Source organism: Cyprinodon tularosa, unplaced genomic scaffold, assembly GCF_016077235.1.
Source record: "Cyprinodon tularosa strain WSP-4 unplaced genomic scaffold, ASM1607723v1 ctg71, whole genome shotgun sequence".
NCBI lineage: Eukaryota > Metazoa > Chordata > Actinopteri > Cyprinodontiformes > Cyprinodontidae > Cyprinodon > Cyprinodon tularosa.
The window spans coordinates 2,469,343-2,488,798 of record NW_024039463.1 but is presented as its reverse complement, the minus strand read 5'-3'; the positions used below and the strand labels follow the sequence as shown (position 1 = coordinate 2,488,798).

Here is a 19,456-nt window from a genome sequence, read left to right as displayed (position 1 = left end):
GAAAAAAATCAAAGTGAGCTCTTTTATTGTGTAAACATATTGTCCCTGAAACAAGTTAGCACCATTTTTCACCCCAACCAATTGAATATTGTTCATTGCTCTTTAAGCTAAAAATTACTAGATCGCAATGTACATAGGTATCATCATCGCATTACTGTTCTTATTTCAGGATTTGCACTTATCCTGCCAGTCTATTTCATTGTAAATTGATCTATATTTGTTATTTTCTGTTTAAATTAGCTGTTGTTATGTCAAAATAAAAAATAGAAAGTAAAAACGGGTAATTTGGGTGAAGTACAGTTGCTTTGGTTGAACACATTTAAGCTTTCAACTTCTAGCATAGAATCTAGCTGGATTTGTAATGTAATAGCTGGGTAGGATAGCAAGACGAGGCTTTTTAGGGATGTTTGAAATATTTTTTTTTAATTACAGCTCTTTAAAATTAGAATATGCACTGGTAGGACAAACTTTTCAAAGCAAGGAGATCTGAAATCAACAACAAATTGCTGCATATCTTATTCAAATCAACCCAATACCTGCAACAACAATATTTAGTTTCACCTGTTTTATACTACAGTAAACCTAACAAAATGTATTCATTTAATTGTGAAATCAGAGGCATGGAAGTTGACACAGAAGCTTCTCTTCTCATTCTGGTGAAAGGACTTTCGTTATTCCTTTTTATTGGACCAAAACATGAGTTTTGACAGTGATTATAGAATCTAAGTATTGACTTAGTTTTTTGAGTAAAATCTGCATGGATGGTTAAAAACCTCATATATCTTAGTTCTCTGCCCCTCTATGCTTTAAGCGCATATGTACAACATCACTGTCTAAACAACAGAGACAAAAACAGACCAAATATGTCATGAGTTACTGAGATCTCCCATGTCAACAGAAATTGCAAAACCATTAATTTTCATTAGGTCATATATAAAAAAAACTTGTCCTCACCCATCGCGGGTGGTCTTCGCCCCATTTTTTCCTCCAAGCTGGGGTCCTCTACCAGAGGCCCGGGAGCATGAGGGTTCTGCGCAGTATCTTTGCTGTTCCTAAAACTGCACTCTTCTGGACCGAGATGTCTGATGTATTTCCAGGGATCAGCTGTAACCACTGTTCAAGTTTGGGGGTCACTGCCCCGAGTGCCCCAATGACCACGGTTACCACTGATGCCTTGACCTTCCAGGTGTTCTCCAGCTCTTCTCTAAGCCCCTGGTATTTCTCCAGTTTCTTATGTTCCTTTTTCCTGATTTTGCAGTCACTTGGTATTTTCATGTCAACCACAACGGCTTTCCCCTGCTTTGTGTTCACCACCACAATGTCCGGTTGGTTTGCCATTACCACTCGGTCCGTCTGGACCTGTAAGTCCCCCCGTCTTAGGAGGTGTTTCCCACTTTGACTTTGGGGTTTATATATATATATATATCACTTTCCTAAGAATCCTTGGTCCCATTGGTATGCGCACAATAACAGTTTAGCATGTTTGCTCAACACCTATAGAAGGTGTGAGTTGCAGAGGCACCTGTTTATTTTTCTGTTTCATAATAAATGTCATTCTTGTCAGATTCCCTCCCGGCTGGTTGCACCTAAGTCTTTGCAACATCACAGGATTTTCCCACCGGTCAAAGCTTTCAGGTGAGTCAACAGAACACACATTCCCAAGAAGTTCGGGTTAAATGTGTTGAAGAATTTCCACAGAAGGTATGAAGCATCAGCAAAGTCTTCCATTGAAGGAACCACAGTAAACAGAGTTTCTCCCCAGAACAGTGCAGGGCCTCAACATTGAGATTACCCTGAAACTTTGTAACCTGTCAAGCCAGATTATTTATATGTAGCACTCAGGTTTAGTTCTGAACATTATTAGCCTGGGACTGCTCCCATGTAATCTGTTCGGGTAAAGAGGAACATTTAGCAAACTGTTAGGTGATTGGACAAAGCAAAATCCCACCACAGCAATATTTGGTTTTAGCCAGTTATATTAACAAATAAAATAGAACCAGAGGCAATGAGAAACTATAATTTATACTTTTACACCCTTGCTATTCCTCTTTCAAAGCTATGCATTTGTCCTCCTGCATTGCCATGTTTATTTCGATCCTGCTTTGGGCTCGGCAACTCTTGCTTTAATCACAGCTGTATGTCTCTCCTAATACCGTTACACTATAACGTGATTGACGAACCTGTTTTCAGTCAGTCTCAAATAGTTTTAACTGTAGCTGTGCGAGATGAATTCACGTGTGTTTGTGAACGCACAATTACCTCAAGAATTCAGCTTACAGGCAGGGTTAGCTTAATGGGGTAATGATCTAAAGCACTACTGATTAGTTTAGAATTCTTAAAATTATGCTACAGTCATTTATTATGTGTTATATTCTAATATGACTGAAAAACCCTAGCATTCATGAAGTGTATTTCATTTTAATTTTTTGTAAGGCTTGTAATTTAATACATTGATAAAATCCCTCCCAACATAAAGAAAAAAATATATTTTTTAATATTAGAAATTATGCGATATGTGTTCACACAAATATTTTTGGAAAATGTATGGGCTTTAATTAGCAGACATCAGTTATGTTACAAATTGGATTAGATTAAATTATGCTTTAGGTTACTTTTTCTATAAAAGAAGAGTTCATCATTTCTAAAGGCCAGATGGAGGTATGTGGAATCAGATATGTGAGAGTGCATAGTTTGCTTACAGTTTCACCTTTAAATGTTAGGATTGACTTTGCATAATCTACTGAAAAAGATTTGAATGAACACCGGTTGAAGATCAAGTGTATTAAAATCAGAGCTCTACTTTATTGAGAGGTGTTTTTTTTTTCTCCAGAATATTCTAAGCTGAAAGATCAGTATAAGAAATGGACATTTCATTTTGAATTGATTACAGTTATGTATAAAAGTTAGCAGTAATTTATGATTCAGCATGTGGTAACTGCTAAATGATCTTAGATTACTATCTTTCTGGTCTGACTTTACAGTTCTGTTTCCAATTCTGATGTTCCTGCTAATCCTGCAGTGGGAAATATTCTATGTCTTCAGCCAATTGAAGCTACTTGACTAACCCAGTCTAAATGTTTTGTTTTCAAACTTAACAGTGTCTAGAAATGTTGAGTATTGGCACTTATTACCAGTGGACATGATTTTACCTTAATAGTACAGTACTTTAAACTGCAGGGGAAACAGGCAGAAAATAGTCACTTCTAAGCAGAATATGTAAAGTTAATACAAAGTTTTTGGGTTGGGAAACCTTAATTAATGGCATAATTTATAAACTGTACTTAGCAATTATATGAACAATTAGTAAAGAAAGAGTCTGGTATAAAAAATGAAATCAAGTGAAAAGTGTTGGACAAATGACAAGACATGGCCAATCACCTGAACTTAAGAAAGCATAGTCAGAAAGGAGCCTGCACTTTGGAGCCGGGTAACTTTGAAAGGGTAACAGAAATTTGTAACTCTTGTGAAAATCTGTCAAAAAGGTTGCTCTTTTTCCCTAGCACGAAGTGATAAGAAAAAAAACAACAACAAAACAAACTACAATTTAAGTCAATGTTTTCAGATTCCACAAGACCAGTAGGTGACTTCTCAAAGATGAAGAAGGTCCTCTGGGCACAGATAATCATCAAATACATATGAAGCTCAACATTGGTAAAGATCAAGCTGAAGTCAGGGCAATCTAGAACACCCGCTTGTAGTTTAAAAGACTTAAGGGTTATGATAAAACACCCATCATTGATCAAATGAAATCAAATGTCCTCTTTAAAATATACATGTAATATGGGACAAAGCACATATTTCACGCAAAACGTTTGGTCAGATAATAGTTAGACATTTTGCCAAAATGCCAATTATATGTTTGGCAGAAAACTAGAAACCTGAAAAGCCAGGGCTTTTCCTTATGAGGGAAAAGGATAATCCCTGAAAAAATATAGTTACACACCAGGCAACACAGGAAAGAAATAGCTTATATCTGACAAAGACTTGGAAGCTGAGATATAGGTCTGTGTGTAAGCAGAACGACACTAAACGTACCCATCTAGCTGCAGTGTAGATTCACTCTGTATATCTAGTTTATAAATCCTATAGGGCTGGCAGGATCTATGCATGACTCTAAATGACCCGGCCTGTCAGTGAGCTCCCTCCGCAATGCTTGAGTTGCAAGTAACCCCAGCTAAAAAAAACTGGACTGGCACCAGCAAAACATGCTACTTATTTGTTTCCCTCTGTAATACTAGAGACAGATCCGAAGTTCCAAAGCAAATTCCCTGGGCAAACTATCCTCTGACATTCTAAACTATGAATCGGCTTTCCCTGGAAAGCAGTACTATCTGTTAAAACATGCTCTCCAACTTTTACCATTGGTGATGTTTTGCAGCAGTACCAAACCTTTATTTTCTCCACAATTACACAATATGTTAAACAAAGATTTAGGGATAAGGTAAACTGGGGGAAGAAAATTGTCTAGACCTGTCAAACTGTGTCAAACCAATTCCAGAAAAGTAACACACCTCGTCCAGTTATCTAATCAAGTGAGTCCAGACTTAAACAGGATGACTTTATCAGATTAATGAAATCTGCTTGGAAAGAAAACCAGCAGCCACACTGCCCTTTCTGGAACCAGTTTGACACTCCTGGACTAGACCTTGTCTACCATAGAAATCCTTCCACCAGACTCATTTGGAACTGATCTGCTGATCTGCCGCCATTTTACTTTCAATGAGATTGGAAATAGCCCTATTACTTTACATGCACTTTGTGCTAGTAAGGGCAAAGACCATGTACCTTTTTATGTACAAAGAGAAAGAAAGTGGAACTGGTTTATAACTAGTTGGGGCTGATTTCATCATTGTTCTGGAGGTTCTATGATGTTGTACAAGGATAAATGGGGCTTTTTTTTCATCCTTACAATTTTAACCACAAAAATGTAGTCTCACAAAAACATTAGGATAAGGGTTTCATTTAAAATAGTAAATGAAGTTATATTTCAATGTATTTGGGTGCATTTTAGTTCTAGTAGTGTGTTTTAGTCAATTGAAAGAATTTGTGTTACAGCGACTTATTTTCACAGCAGATAAAAAGTTTGTGAAGATTTTCACACAGATATCATTCATTATTGTATGTTGGGGGTTTTTGTTTAGACATGAGAGCCTCAAAACTGGCAAAAATATTCATTCTAGATGTGCAAAAATGTTACAGACTTTTGGGTGCAGACCCTCGTGCCGTTCCCCATTCCCTCAATGTGTTCCCCCACTTAAATGACATGTGACACAACCAGGTCATTTCTGTAAAACATTCCCTATGTAACACAAAGGGTTGCAATCCACCCAGCTAGAGGAAGAACTTAAGAGTAAATATGAGTAAGTTAGGCTGAAGTTTAAACGATCAACAACTAAAGAACAGCAGAAAAGGTGAACTGGGGGAAGAAACAAATATAGTTCATGGGATCAAAACGACAAACGGAGAAATGATAATTAGAAGAAGAGCACAGGGCAAGAGGGATTAATAATAAAGCTGTGATTCACACATATATGACTTAATTCTACTCTTTAAAACAGAAAAGCATAATACGAAGAGTTTTCATTGTCATGGGGAGGATAAAACACTGGACCATGTTATAGTCATATACTCATTGGTGTTTTTGATTATCGTTTGTCATATTGTTTACAAACTACATACACTAATCTAATTCAGTGATTACTGTATGTATCAAAAAGCCTTGAATTGTGAAATTAAAGGAAAAGCACTAGACTGGTTTAAATCGTATTTATCAGATCCATTTCAGTTTGTTCACGTTAATGATAAATCTTTCTTATGCACCAGGGTTACTTGTGGAGCACCACAGGGATCGGTGCTAGGACCAGTTCTTTTTACTTTATATATGCTCCCAATCGGTAGAATTATTAACAGCATGGGATTAATTTTCACTGTTATGCTGATGATACTCAGCTATATCTGTCTATAAATCCAGATGAAGCTAACCCGTTACACAGACTACAGGCATGTCTTAAAGACATAAAAACCTGGATGACTCTTAACTTACGGTAAGTATCCTGTCCAGGGATGATGCTGAGAAACTAGTCCATGCATTTGTTACTTCAAGGCTGGTCTATTATAATTCTTTACTATCAGGAAGTCCACAAACTGTAGTTAAAAGTCTTCAGCTGATCCAAAAGGCTGCAGCCAGAGTTCTTATGAAAATTAAAATAAGAAATCATATCTCTCCTATTCTGGCTTCTCTTCAATGGCTTCCTGTCAAATCCAGAATAGAATTTAAAATCCTCCTTCTCATAAATAAAGCCTTAAATGGCCAAAGCTCCATCTTATATCAGAGATCTGATTGTTCCTTACGGTCCTAACAGAGCACTACACTCTCAACCTACAGGTTTACTAGTGGTTACTAGAATTTCTAAAAGTAGAATGGGAGGCAGATCTTTTAGTTATCAGGCTCCTCTCCTGTGGAACCAGCTACCAGTTTTAGTCCATGAGGCAGACACCATGTCTACTTTTAAGGGTAGGCTTAAAACTTTCCTTTTTGATAAAGCTTATAGGTATAGTGGCTCAGGTTATCCTGAGCTATCCAGAGATGGCAAAAGTACTCACTTTCCGTACTTGAGTAAAAGTACAGATACTTGTGTTATAAAATACTCTGGTAAAAGTGGAAGTACTGATTAAACGTCTTTACTCAAGTAAAAGTAACAAAGTACAGGCTTGTAAATTTACTTAAAGTATAAAAGTAAAAGTAGAAACCACTTTTTTCATGCCGTTGCCTACATTTTAAATGGATGTCTGCCAATAGGACTAGATCTCCGTTGTGTTCATTTTCAATCATCTCGTCGTCCATACTACTACTCTAACGCCACCACCACCAAGCTGCAATGATTTGCCGCGAATGAATACCGCCGAATCTGTCGATTCATCTTGTAGTGGTGCGTCAAATGCAACGTAGATTCCCATCCAATTAGATTGAATTTGGTATTGATGACGTGAAAAATAATAACGGTAACTCCATTTAAATGATTCAAAACTAAAGTAACGAGCCAATTTTTTTAAATGTAAGGAGTAGAAAGTACAGATATTTGTGTAAAAATGTAAGGAGTAGAAAGTAAAGATATTTGTGTAAAAATGTAAGGAGTAGAAGTAAAAAGTCGCCATAAAAATAAGTAGTAAGGTAAAGTAAAAATATCAGAAAAATCTACTTCAGTACAGTAACAAAGTATTTGTACTTCGTTACTTCCCATCTCTGGCTATCTCTATAGTTATGCTGCTGTTTGCTCAGACTGCTGGAGGACACAGGGACCTATTTTTCATCATTCTGCTCCATTCTATCTCTATTCTCCCCCTCTGTATTATTTGTTAGTTCAATCTCTAAAATAATGCTCTCTCTCCTTTTTCTCATAGTAGCTTTGCCTCGTCTGTTCCTGTTTGGCTGTGACACCATCCTGGAGAGAAATATCAGCTGTGCTGCTGCCATCAACACCTTTGTTTATAGATGTTGGAGCTTGGGATGTTTTTCAGTGTAGTCCTATTTCTCTGACTGTGACTGGCTAGATGTGCTCTCTTCATCCTCTGACATGGGAGCTGGCTCGGAGCCCATCTGCCTGGCTGTGTGTTTCCTGGACGGGGCCACCTGTGGAGCTTGTTTACAGTTGCTTTTGTATCTCTGCTTCTTTTTCTATCTCTGCTTCTGTCTCCTTGAACCCCAGTCAGCCTCAGCAGATGGCCTCTCATACTGAGTCTGCTTCTGCTAGAGATTTCTTCCTGTTAAAACCGGTTTTTCCTCTCCACTCTTGCTACAATCATGCTTAGTGTGATGGATTGCCTTTGTGTCAATTAGTTGATGCAATCAACAGGTTTTCCTTAGATAGAAAACTTTGAATCAATCTGACTGTGTGAATTGTAAAGTGTCTTGAGATGACACGTGCTGTGAATTGGCACAGCACATGTATCCAAATGATATCCAATTGAAATTTATAAACTCCAGTTGATAAGGATTGTTCGTGGGAAAAAAATCCTTTTCATAGCCTGTGACCCCCTTTAAGACTGCTGAGCCCCCTTCAAAAAGAAAAGTACAGACAATAATAAGACTTTAAACTGAAATTGATGCAGACTGAATTTACAATAAATTGGTTCAGAATCAGGACTCAAAACAAATTAAATCCACAGTGCATCTCTTCCTAGTAAAACATTTAAAACTAATATTTATTCTATTTAAAGCTACAGTGTGTAATTTTCAGCGACATCTAGCGGTCAGACTGCAGACTGCAGCAACATGAACGTCTCCCCCCCACCGCTTCTCCCCCCCAACAGTACGGCGAGCGTTACGGGACAAAATGTCTTCCACGACGTCCGCATCACCTACCTTCTCAAGTGATGAGGTTTGTTTACATAGATAATTTTACAGATAGTATTTCATTAGTCTGTGTAGGGTATAGATTTCATGTAGACTTAAGATAATAAATATACCCGTTATTTTTTCTACGTCGTTGTGACGTTTTGGTGAGCTGCTTTGCATGGTGATATAAACAGACGAAGTAATTGTAGTCATTAGTTTAACAGCGAGATTGTGTTCGCTGGAAGAATATATATTCCCCGTTTACAGAGTCCAAGTCTTGTTTGTGGCACGGGGGTTACAAGGCAAGGAAGAGGGAAAGGAAGAGGGCAGAGAGGCCGGGGTGAGCGTGCAGCTGGGGCCAGGCGAGAGAGGGGAGCCAGCGGGGTGAGAGCAGAGGAGGAAAGGCTTGAAGATCTCCAAAGGAGCCGGAGAGAAGTAACCGAGGTATATATCCAGAAAATTATTTTACAGAAAATTACTGAATCATTACCTGTGAAACGTCAGGGACGTTGCTGAATAAGTATACTGGAGAGTAACAGCATCATCACGCAGCATGTTATTGTTTTAGACAGGTCTGAGCATCCTGTACTCCAAAAACTGCAGTGATATTAGACAATTGTGTGTATAGGATTAATTACCTGTCCAAGAGAAAACTGGCAACTTGAGCGTCACTTTGAAAACCTTTTTCCTCCATCAGTGACTTCCATCGTGTAAATGCCGTGCCAATGTTGATCCGTGTTTTTTGTCGTTTCTTGTCACTCTTGCGTTTATTCTCGTCGTGTTTCCGCTTCTTAGATGACGGGGGTTCGGTGTCCGCCGCTTTTCGTTGTGATACAGAGTAGGCATGATCCTCCATTCGTCTGATGTTTGGCCACACAGTGCCAAACAGTTTGCAAAGTCACTCACGCCTGCCGCCTTGTTTACCTTTCTTGTTACCGAGGCGCAGTATACCTGCTTCTTCTTCTTCTTTGGTTTCAGGCAGACTAAACGCTTCTCAGGCATAATATTGCCATCTACTGTTCAGTACCGTCTCAGTTCATCTCTCTCAACTTGCCGTAGTTATTTTCGAGCGTAATGGGAGATCTCGCAATCGCTAGTTTGTTGCCTCTGCGCTGCCGTAGCGCAAAGATGTCAGCCTCCATGGCTGCGAGACCCGCTCCTATGTAATTATAAATAACGAATTCTAAGGCAACGCAAATGTTATGGTTAAAAGGCTGAGCTCATAGGTGATGATAAATAACATAGTTATGTATAATATATTAAATTTCTGAATTTATATGCCTGTAATTATTACACACTGTAGCTTTAATAAATATGTATTACTGTGTATTTCTATGTCACATAAAATCATAATAAAAAGCATTGATGGTTGTACCTGTACCATGACAAAGTGTAGAAAGGGATATAAAAGGGTAAAAGATGTATTCCTAAAATTCCTCAAATGAGAGCAACATACTAATGTCACAGAAGGGTCAACTATCCATCCAACTAAATATCTGCACATCCATCACTTTGTTAAGATAACTATGTTTGCTGTATGGTGATCAAGTTACTGCTCCCACCTTTTCCTGGGGTCTCTGCATCCTTGACAGTGCAGCCAATATAACAAGGACACTGAGCTACAGACCACTGCACACTGCAGTGATGATTCATACCAGCTTTATACTCCTTCAAATACTCTTAACAGCCCTGTTTGCAGCAGAGGATTGACAAAGTTCAATCAGTGCATCTGCCAGAGAACAAAGACGGGTCAATGAGATTTTCTCTCATTGTCTCCTTGTCTGTCACATTACAGTACAGACATACTGAGCTCGTTTATTCCACAGTCAAAATTTACATCTGTTGCTTCATGTATGTTTTCTTTGCATATCATACTGTATTACCATATATCTGATGGACTGTTTTAGCAGTCTGGACCAACTAACACCAACTATTTTAACCTGTTAAACTAACAGCTGTGGTGATTACAAGCATGAAATTTAATAAAAACTAAAAGAGATTTCAACCTAGAATATTGCTTAATTCACATTTGAATAGCTGACAGTGTTGAAAACAAAATGCAGTTACCCAAAACAATACAGGTAAGGGTAACCGACATTGTCAGTCAATGAATCATATTGGAGGAGCAGTCACGAAGCTCTGACTTTCTACCCTGTGGTTCAAATAAGGTTTGAATACACAGAGCACACAACTCTAATCAGTGGCATCAAAACAATCATTAACCAGCCTCCTGCTGCCTCCTGCTCAACACACGACATAAAGAGAGATTCTCGACATCTCACAGGCCGTGTTCTTTGCAGAGTGTCAGCAATACAAACAGAACCTAATGTGCCTCACTCAGAAGACGCAGAAAGAGTTTTTTTCATATAAAAGAAAAACAAAAGGCTTACCAAAAACTATTTCGATGTTGTAATGTTTTTATCGTTTTCTGAAACAGTCTGTTTTCCTTTTTGCTTGTAAAGCTAAGCATAGATCATACAGTAAATCTAGCCAGGAATTCTGCACTTTTTTATGCTTATAATAACATTTTGGTAAACAAATTGGAGTCAATGCAGCTTTTCCGATAAATAAACTATAATCATCCTATTATTACCATACGGGATAGACATTGTGTTTTTCAAAAATGATGAGAATAGAATAAAACAGAAAAGAATAGGAAATCCTTTTTTTTTAAACTATTTTTCAAGGCTGCACTTTTAAAAAGATTAAATTGTCCAGAAAGCTGTTCCAAACGTAATATCTTTTTGTTTTACACTTGTGTACACAAAATGACAAATAAAATCTGTCTAAGTCTAAGTCTAGGTCTGGGGAAATGTTTGCTAAATTATATCAAAGTCAGAAAATATATTTCTGTAATTCTTCTCTATCTAAGCAGCAAAAACAACTAAATCAACAGATCTCTTCATTAGATGGTTTTATGAAGCGTTTATGCAATATGACATGATGCATTATGTTATCAGTGATTTGTATTTTATTAGATATGAAATGTGTTTCTCTCCCTCAGCAAACACTTTAACTGTTAAGAACAGGTCTTAGGCAGCAGCTTCTGAAAGCTTTCTGCGTTTACACTGGCTCTTCACTGGTGCAAAGGTTATAAACCCAAGCCATTGGCTGTAATACGAGTAGGGTCCCCCCATAGGTTAGGAGGTTACAGACACACAACTGATAGTTTTCCTCTGAATGGTGTTCAGAGGAAGCCATCTGCTCCTGTTTATGCTCCATTAACCCCACTAACCCATGATGCACAGACTGCCCCCACAGCAACAGGTTTAAGAGGCTGAAGATTATATTTTAATGCTGTAATTGTCCAATAAAAAATAAGTGCATAAGTCCTGTTGAGCTTGTTCTGAGCATGTTTCCTAAGTTGTAAGAATACAATCATCAAAAGCAAGTGGAAAGTCCTTACCTTCCCAGAAGTCCATAGGCATACTGGGAATCTGCCAGCAGTAATGTGATCTCCCCCTTCTGCATTGACATGACACACTCCTCTATAGCCTACAGGTGTCAAGAAACACATTACTTGGAACGCTTAATGGCCGTTTTTCACATCTAGTTTATAAGATAATTGTTTTAAAAACACATGTAGGCTTTATGTATTGATTATCTTAGTTAACTGACAGAAACAGTGGTTTATGATTTTCAGATTTTAATAAATTACACTTCTTTTTCAATATAATTTATCAACAAATAATTGGTGTTGAGCTGCTACAAAGTTACTATTAGATTCAGTACATATAGCTGTTAATGATATACATTCATTTTACTCTCTTACAACAGTTGACAACAATTGACATAGTATGGAAAATATTTAGTTATCTAAACCTCTATTTTTAAAACATCTGAAATTCTTGCTTCAAACAAATTACACATTCAAAGTCGCCTAATACCTTGGACATCATTATACCTTTGAATCAATTTGACTGTATAATCTGGTTGAATTGTAAAGTGCCTTGAGATGACGTGTAGTGAATTGGTATTATATATATATATATATATATAAATTATTTATTCAAACAGATTACACATTCAAAGTCCATTTACACCTTGGACATGGGTTTGTTGGCTTTTCCTTCATCATTAGAGCCTTTTAACACCTTAGACACATCTTTCTTGGAAACTATAAATAAAGGCATGCACTTTTAGATGTGTTATTAAGTAAGGGAGCAGAAAAGGCCATGGTAAAGAGATTTTTAGAAAAACACTGTTCTTTTCTGATGCATTGTTGAACAATTTACCAACCAAAAGCATTTCAGCAAATGGAAAAAATAACATAATTCACAATTAAAAAAAAAAAGTTTAAAATTATCTTAAAAAACATAATTCACATTGTTTAGTTAAAGTAGCAAACACCTTTGGATACTTTTCGCTGAATATTTCTCAATAGAACCACAGAAAGTTGTGAAGGATGACCAGTAGAGTTGATTCTCAGAAAAAATAAATAAGTGACCAAAATTGGGGTCACAGACAATTGGCATGATTGCAGCAGATGGGAGAATGCCTTGGAACCCTGATAAATAAGCAGTTCATACTTTTTTGTCCTGTCCGTCCTAGTTACTCCTTTTGTTATATCCCGATTTAAATAGCTCCAGCAGGAAAACATGCAACTAAGATTAAGATGGCAACCATACTGCCTACATGAGTTTATTTGCACTATTAGCTGATAGGAATAGATTTGTTGACTTTCTTTCTGTTTGGGATGTACGAGGTAACACACACCAGTTGAATGTTTAAGGAAAAGCACTTGAATATCACCTGTATTACGTCTCCCTCTCCAATGACAAAGACAAGCTTGCAGTCCTTCTCCACCACTGTACGGTCCTCAAGAACACCCTGCATCTTCACAGTGACCTCCTGACCCCAGGTGGAGTGTGGGACTTGTATGTCTCCTGGTTCCAGAACTTTCTTCCTCAACATCCCATCCTCTATGTAAAAGCAAAGAGTAAAGCATTAAGATAAGACTAAGAATTTACAACGGCCATTTATTACAGCTGATTTTAGCAGTTAAACAGGTGATGTTAAGACTTTTAATATTATAATTGTAGATATGTGTAATTAGAGGCCATGTTTGTTAATGCATGTGTTCTCACCTGTGATGTTCTCCCAATCCTCTGCCATAAACAGGTCCTCAAACGGAGTGGATGTCCACTCCTCAACGGCGTATTCTGGAAAGAGAATCTCCGCTGAGCTGTCCCTTTCCACCACGTCCTCTTCTGTCGAAGGGTCTTGAAATCGAACCATCTTCCAGCTGTTTGTTTTTCTTAATTTCTTTTCTATCTTGCATTCTGCTTTTTCTCTCTCTTGCTCACAGTTAGCTGAGCCTTTTATCTCAGTGGATTTACTCTCCACTGCATGGCTGTCAGTTTCAGACGGGTCTTTCTTACCCAGTTCTTCACCTTCCTCTGCAGGCCCACAAGGCAGCTTGGTCAGAGAGTTGCTATCTGTGAGTTCAGAAATGCCGTCTGCTATCTGAGGCTCTGTGGGATCCAATACACGGTCCCTCTGCTCTTCACAACACGGTTCTGTCTCCATTTCACTGAGCGATGGAGACCATCTGCATTAGTCCGAAGAATGAGTTATCCTCTTTGCTCAGCCGATGATCCACTGAGGGGCAGGGTTGCTGTTCTCACCAGTACCTATTCTTTATTTAAACAAAATAAGGCCTATATAAATATTCAAGAATCCATGCTATATTTTATACAATCCACATCATTGCATTCCTAATTTAGACAGTTACATATGAGATCTTTTTAAGCTTTTTTTTTCTGCATGCAGCTCTTCAAAATCTACAAAATCTTCAAACTCCGTAACAGCGTTCATTAGTCTTAGTTAACTTAACTCAACAATGTGGTGGCTACAAAAAAAATTATCAATATAAAGAACCCACATAGAGCAACGAAGGACTCACAGCCAGCAGGCTTGTGCAGTGGTAATCTACAGGATTAGAAGGAGAAAAAACCTAATCTGACAGAACGCCTGTAAGCTTCTTAATGACTTCACTGTCGTTCTGAACAACACAATATTGTGACAATTTAGCGATGTTTACCACTAACATTTTGGAAGAGAGAAGCACTCTTTGGTTTCTTTGGTTATCTTAGAATGTATTTGTTCTGAATACTAACAAACATTAAACCGTAAACCATCCAGTCTGAAGTTGAGTCAGCACCAGATTACCGATTACATAACAAGTGACGTTTAAGAAACAATATGATTATGCTTAACATTTACAAATGGTGACGGAAAGAAAAAAATGTTTTGTTTTTTCTTATTAAAACATTTAAAGGCACAGTGTATACTAACTACAGGGATTTACTGGTATATGTAGTATATATAATCTACATGTATGCTATTTATTATCACCCATGAACTGAAAATGTCAATCTTTATATTTGCCTTGCCTTAGAAATTGCTATTTATAATTACATAGGAGTGGGTTTGCATGTTTGGAGGTAGACATTCTTTGCTGTACGGCAACGCAGAGCTGACAAATTTATGACTATATACTATATACTTATGTTTGAATGTGACTGTGGCAAGTTATAGGCCTATATACATTCCTACACAGAATAATGAAATACTATTTAAAAGTATCTATGTAAAGTAGTCATGATCAGCATCTGCCCCATTATCATAAAGATGACCAATTGCATGCACAGGTTGTTGGGGTTCTTTTTTTTCTGAGCGGACTCACATCTTTCTCCTGTATGTGTATTTTGGTCAGAGTGCACAAACCAGGGGGACGAATCACCTGGACAAGAGAGTTAAAGGGAGAGCTCAGGTAGAAGCAGTGGGGAATCAGAGTGAGGACAGTGGCTCCATAACCGGGGCAAGTCAGTCAGCTATGACGCCATCTGGAGCTAAGGAACCACAGTGGAGAGAGGCCTACCGGGGAACAAGTCTGTTGGACCCGGAAGAGGCTAAAGCTGACCTGGGCTCACTACAGGCAAGTAAGTAAGTAAAACCAGACCTTTACATACTCTACATTAATAACAAAAATATGCCTGCATAAAAATGTAAAGCGGCCAAATAAAGATGTCTTGGCTTTGTAATTTCATGACAGGTCAATTCAGGATAGATGTTTTTCAAGCTGCTTTCTTGTATGCAAAAAAATGAAACAGTAAAGAGATTCTGCATGGTTTTTGCAAGATAACTGTGGACCTTTACAAGTATAGTTTGTCCTCAGGTGAGGCTGTATACATAATTTGAGGGTGCTGCTTTTATCTGTTCAAACAATTATCTGCAATTATGCACAACATAATATCGCTGTCATAATACCATTAAGGAAGGGGTTTGGTTCCGTGTCTAAGAGATGAACTGGTTTTGGTGTGAAATGTGTGAGTCAGTACTCACTACAAGAGTAAAAAACCTTGCAAAACTGGTAAGAGACATCATCATTTTCTACAGAAAAAAATATTCCTACATTGTTGAGTAATAAAAGGCAGGTTGCCAATGGAAAATGTAATTACTCCAACAGCAACATAAAAGGTAAAATAAGTGTTAGTAAAAAAAACACAGCTACAGAGACTGTTTCATGTTTCAGTTTCATGATTCTATGAGGCTAAATGATTAGTGCTTGACCAATAAAAACTCTGTTCATTTGAGGGAGAGGTTTGCAAGTGTTAAGTGCATGGGTGATAGTATCATCTTTTGAGAGTTTTATAATGCAGGATGGAATTATGGACTTCTCAAAATGGATTAAATCATGAGATCACCTGAAAATTTTGAGAAAATGTCCTAAGATATCAGCCAGAAGGTAAATCTTCAGTAGTTGTGTCAGTAGTTGTGTCCTTTTCCAAATGGAAAAGGACATAACTTAAAATTACTTACTTTGGGCTAAAGACAATAAATCTTGTGTTTTTAAGTGACATTCAAAAAGCCCTGTTTACAGCCCTATACAAACTGCCTGGGTTGGGCTGAAAAGGTGTTTGCAAGCAATGTAGTCAATATAGATGACTGAGTTACACCAGTTATGTAACGAGTCTAAAATCCAGAAAACTATTAGCAAACATTTCACACAACTCAAGGTTTTAAAGGTGACCATTCCAATTCTGATTAAATGCATGATTTAATCAATGATTTAGGGAAACTACCGGTAAAAATCTTTTATTTCTAAACATCCTGAAATTCAGAAAAAAAATAATTTAATCAAATAACCTTGATATTAAGAACATAAAAATAAAATTTTTCATCAGACTGTGACAAAATAAAAAGCAATCTGTCTTTTTATATATAGTTTATATAATCCTGTTAACTTCCTGTAAAGATATTACCAGAAAGGATTCTGATGGAAATACTAGTATTTCTGTTTTGACTAGCATTGCTATTCCATATTTTATATTAAGGAGATGTGATAACCTTAAATCCTTACAACCACTTTTAACATTTAATTTTCTTATGGAGAAACTTTACATATTACAAGGGCACTCCCACATAAATCCAAAGGTGTTTGGGTCCAAGTGTTTACAGATATGCATGCATAAAGATAAACCCTATAGTTTATTAAGGGTGGAACTAAATGCATCATGATTGAGTTAATGCTCTTTTGTAAAACTGTTTGTGTGTCTGTACCTGTGATGCTTTTATCTTTGTTTTAATGTTTTTTTTTCTTACACTCTCTGCAGGTGTAGAAGCAGAATCCAAGGATGTTATGTTGCTTTTTTTCCCTCTCCTCTATTCTTCTCATTTTTCACTTTACATCACACCTTTCAATCTTTGTTATTCATCTTATTTATCTCCCTTCATTTTCATTTCTGCCCCTTACATTTGAAATAACCCCAAAAAGAGTTTCAAATAAATTGAAAAGGGAAACATAATGAAAGATAGATAACTTCAATGTCCTCTGAGGTAAATGGCATGTACTTATATAGCACCCTTTTTTCAAGTCAGGAGACTTGGCCAAATTGCTTTACACCATATTCATTAACCCATTCACACACACACTCACACACTGATGGTGGCAGGCTACATTGTAGCCACAGCTGCCCTGGGGCTCTCTGACAGAAGCCGGGCTCCGTACACTGGCGCCACCAGGCCCTCTGACCACCATCAGTAGACAAGGTGAAGTGTCTTGCCCAAGGACACAACGACAACAAAAGTCAGAGCCAGGGCTTGAGCCATCAATCCTTCGATTTCAGGGCAAACTCCTACATCCAACGCCACTGTCGCCCTTGTCTGTATGCAGGAAGCAGGTTGAAATGTACAGTGGAGTACATTTCTACTTCTGACATAAGGAGTTGTTGGTTTTTTGACAATGAAACTTACTTGCAAATCATCTAGAATGTTGTTTTGTATGACTGTATGAAACTTCAACATGTTTGTCTCATGTTCCATAATATTAAATCCGTTGTCAATTGACACTATATAAATAGACTGATCTGAAACGAACTGAATTAACATTTTCTGGCTGAACAATATAAGTGAATAGTATAGTTGAATCTGCTTGGTAACAAAAGTTGCTTTTATCCTGTGCTAATGTGGCATCTGTGGATTTTTATTTTTTAGTCTCATTGTCTGTAGCTCAAATAGATCACTAGTAGCATTTTTCAAATATGTATCATGTCTGCAGTGTTGGGCACGTTACTTTGAAAAAGTAATTAGTTATAGTTACTAGTTACTTCTCCCAAAAAGTAACTGAGTTACTAACTGAGTTACTCCACAATAAAAGTAACTAGTTACTAGTAAAAGTAACTATTGCGTTACTTTTGCGTTTCTCGCCCCCGTAACCCTCACCACCCGGCCCCCACCTTCTCGCCGTGTGTTTCCAAAGCCAGCTGAATAGAGCGAACGACAAAGACAAGAACCTGCAGACAGTTTAGCATTTATTGCAACTCAACGTAAATGACATCAGGGGGGAACGCCATGTGAAGTTTTATAACAGGACATTCAGATCCGGTGAGTGAATGAAATTAATAACTGGGGATGTCTAATTCTGAAATCTGTGTGTTTGGGTTGTTATAGATACTGCAGCATCTATCTATCCATCTATCTATCTAGATGTATACTCTGTGTGTGACATAAAATATGGATCTCCATCCCTGCCACAAAGGCCATCAAATAATGTTTAAAATAAAAAATATAGTAGGTTGAGAAGGCAGAGTCTCCATCCATCCATCCATCCATCCATCCATCCATCCATCCATCCATCCATCCATCCATCCATCCATCCATCCATCCATCCATCCATCCATCCAGATTTCTCCCTTTCTCCATATAGGCTATCATTTCTGGCTGTTGTCAGGTTCATTTGATCCTTCACGCTCTCCATAGTTCTCCTGTGGCGCGAGCACAGGGCGACTGTTGCGCGCCTTTAGCGAGCATGCGCGTTTCCTGTCGCTTGCGCGGTGACTCTTGCCGCCTGCGCTGTGTGGAGATGCAGAGGAAACCGTTATGTGATGGGGAAACGCAACTCTACGTAACACCGGTATTTCCATCTGGAAAACGCTGTTTTGCTGCTGGAGTCATCCTCGCTCTCCATCTCTCTGTGTGTGCTGTACGTTAACACCCGCCAGCGGAAACACCCACCTACCCAACTGACAGACGGAATCTCATCCTCCCCTCTCTCATGACAAGGCGCGCACCTCTTGATGACCTAAAATAAATCTTTAATATCTCTTAAACAAAAGTAGCACAAACTATATTTTTTTCTGCACAAATCTGCACTAACGTTGCACTAACCATTCAGTCTATTTGCAGAGTTTTTTGACGTGGGTGGGGTGTCAGCTTCACGCAGCTGCGCACGAGTCCTATCATGAAAAAAGGTTCATTGTGCGACCTGAGTAACGCGCAGTAACGGGGTGTCTGCAATGGTAACTGCGTTATAGTTACAGTCAAAATAATTAGTTAGATTACTCGTTACTAAAACAAGGTAACGGCGTTAGTTTCAACGCCGTTAGTCCCATCACTGCATGTCTGTAAGATTTTGTTTTTTCAAAGTGTAGTTGTCACCGCAATATTAGAACTTCATAATCGCTTTGATTTGCTAGGAGCAAATATTTAAAGAGTATCACATTAAAAACTCTATCTTTCAATGCCTGATTTAGTCATTTGGATGTCAGTAAAACCACTAACTGATAGAGATCTGAGATCAGAAGATTCACAAAGTGCTAAATATTCTGAAAATGAAAA

General features: G+C 37.9%; 1 protein-coding gene across 6 annotated transcripts in view; it reads right to left on the bottom strand.

Annotated features, from left to right (window-relative positions):
- fkbp16 (FKBP prolyl isomerase 16) overlaps positions 1–19,456 on the bottom strand; it is a 59,831-nt gene that overhangs the window by 34,431 nt on the left and 5,944 nt on the right. For 3 of the 6 annotated variants that reach the window (XM_038268727.1, XM_038268729.1, XM_038268730.1), the window contains 3 exons: positions 13,423–13,973; positions 13,088–13,257; positions 11,742–11,830 (listed from right to left, as the gene is read on the bottom strand). In XM_038268727.1, coding sequence (XP_038124655.1) covers positions 11,742–11,830; positions 13,088–13,257; positions 13,423–13,864 — 701 coding nt within the window. In that variant the 5' untranslated portion in view covers positions 13,865–13,973. The other 3 variants (XM_038268728.1, XM_038268726.1, XM_038268731.1) reach the window with 3 other exon arrangements.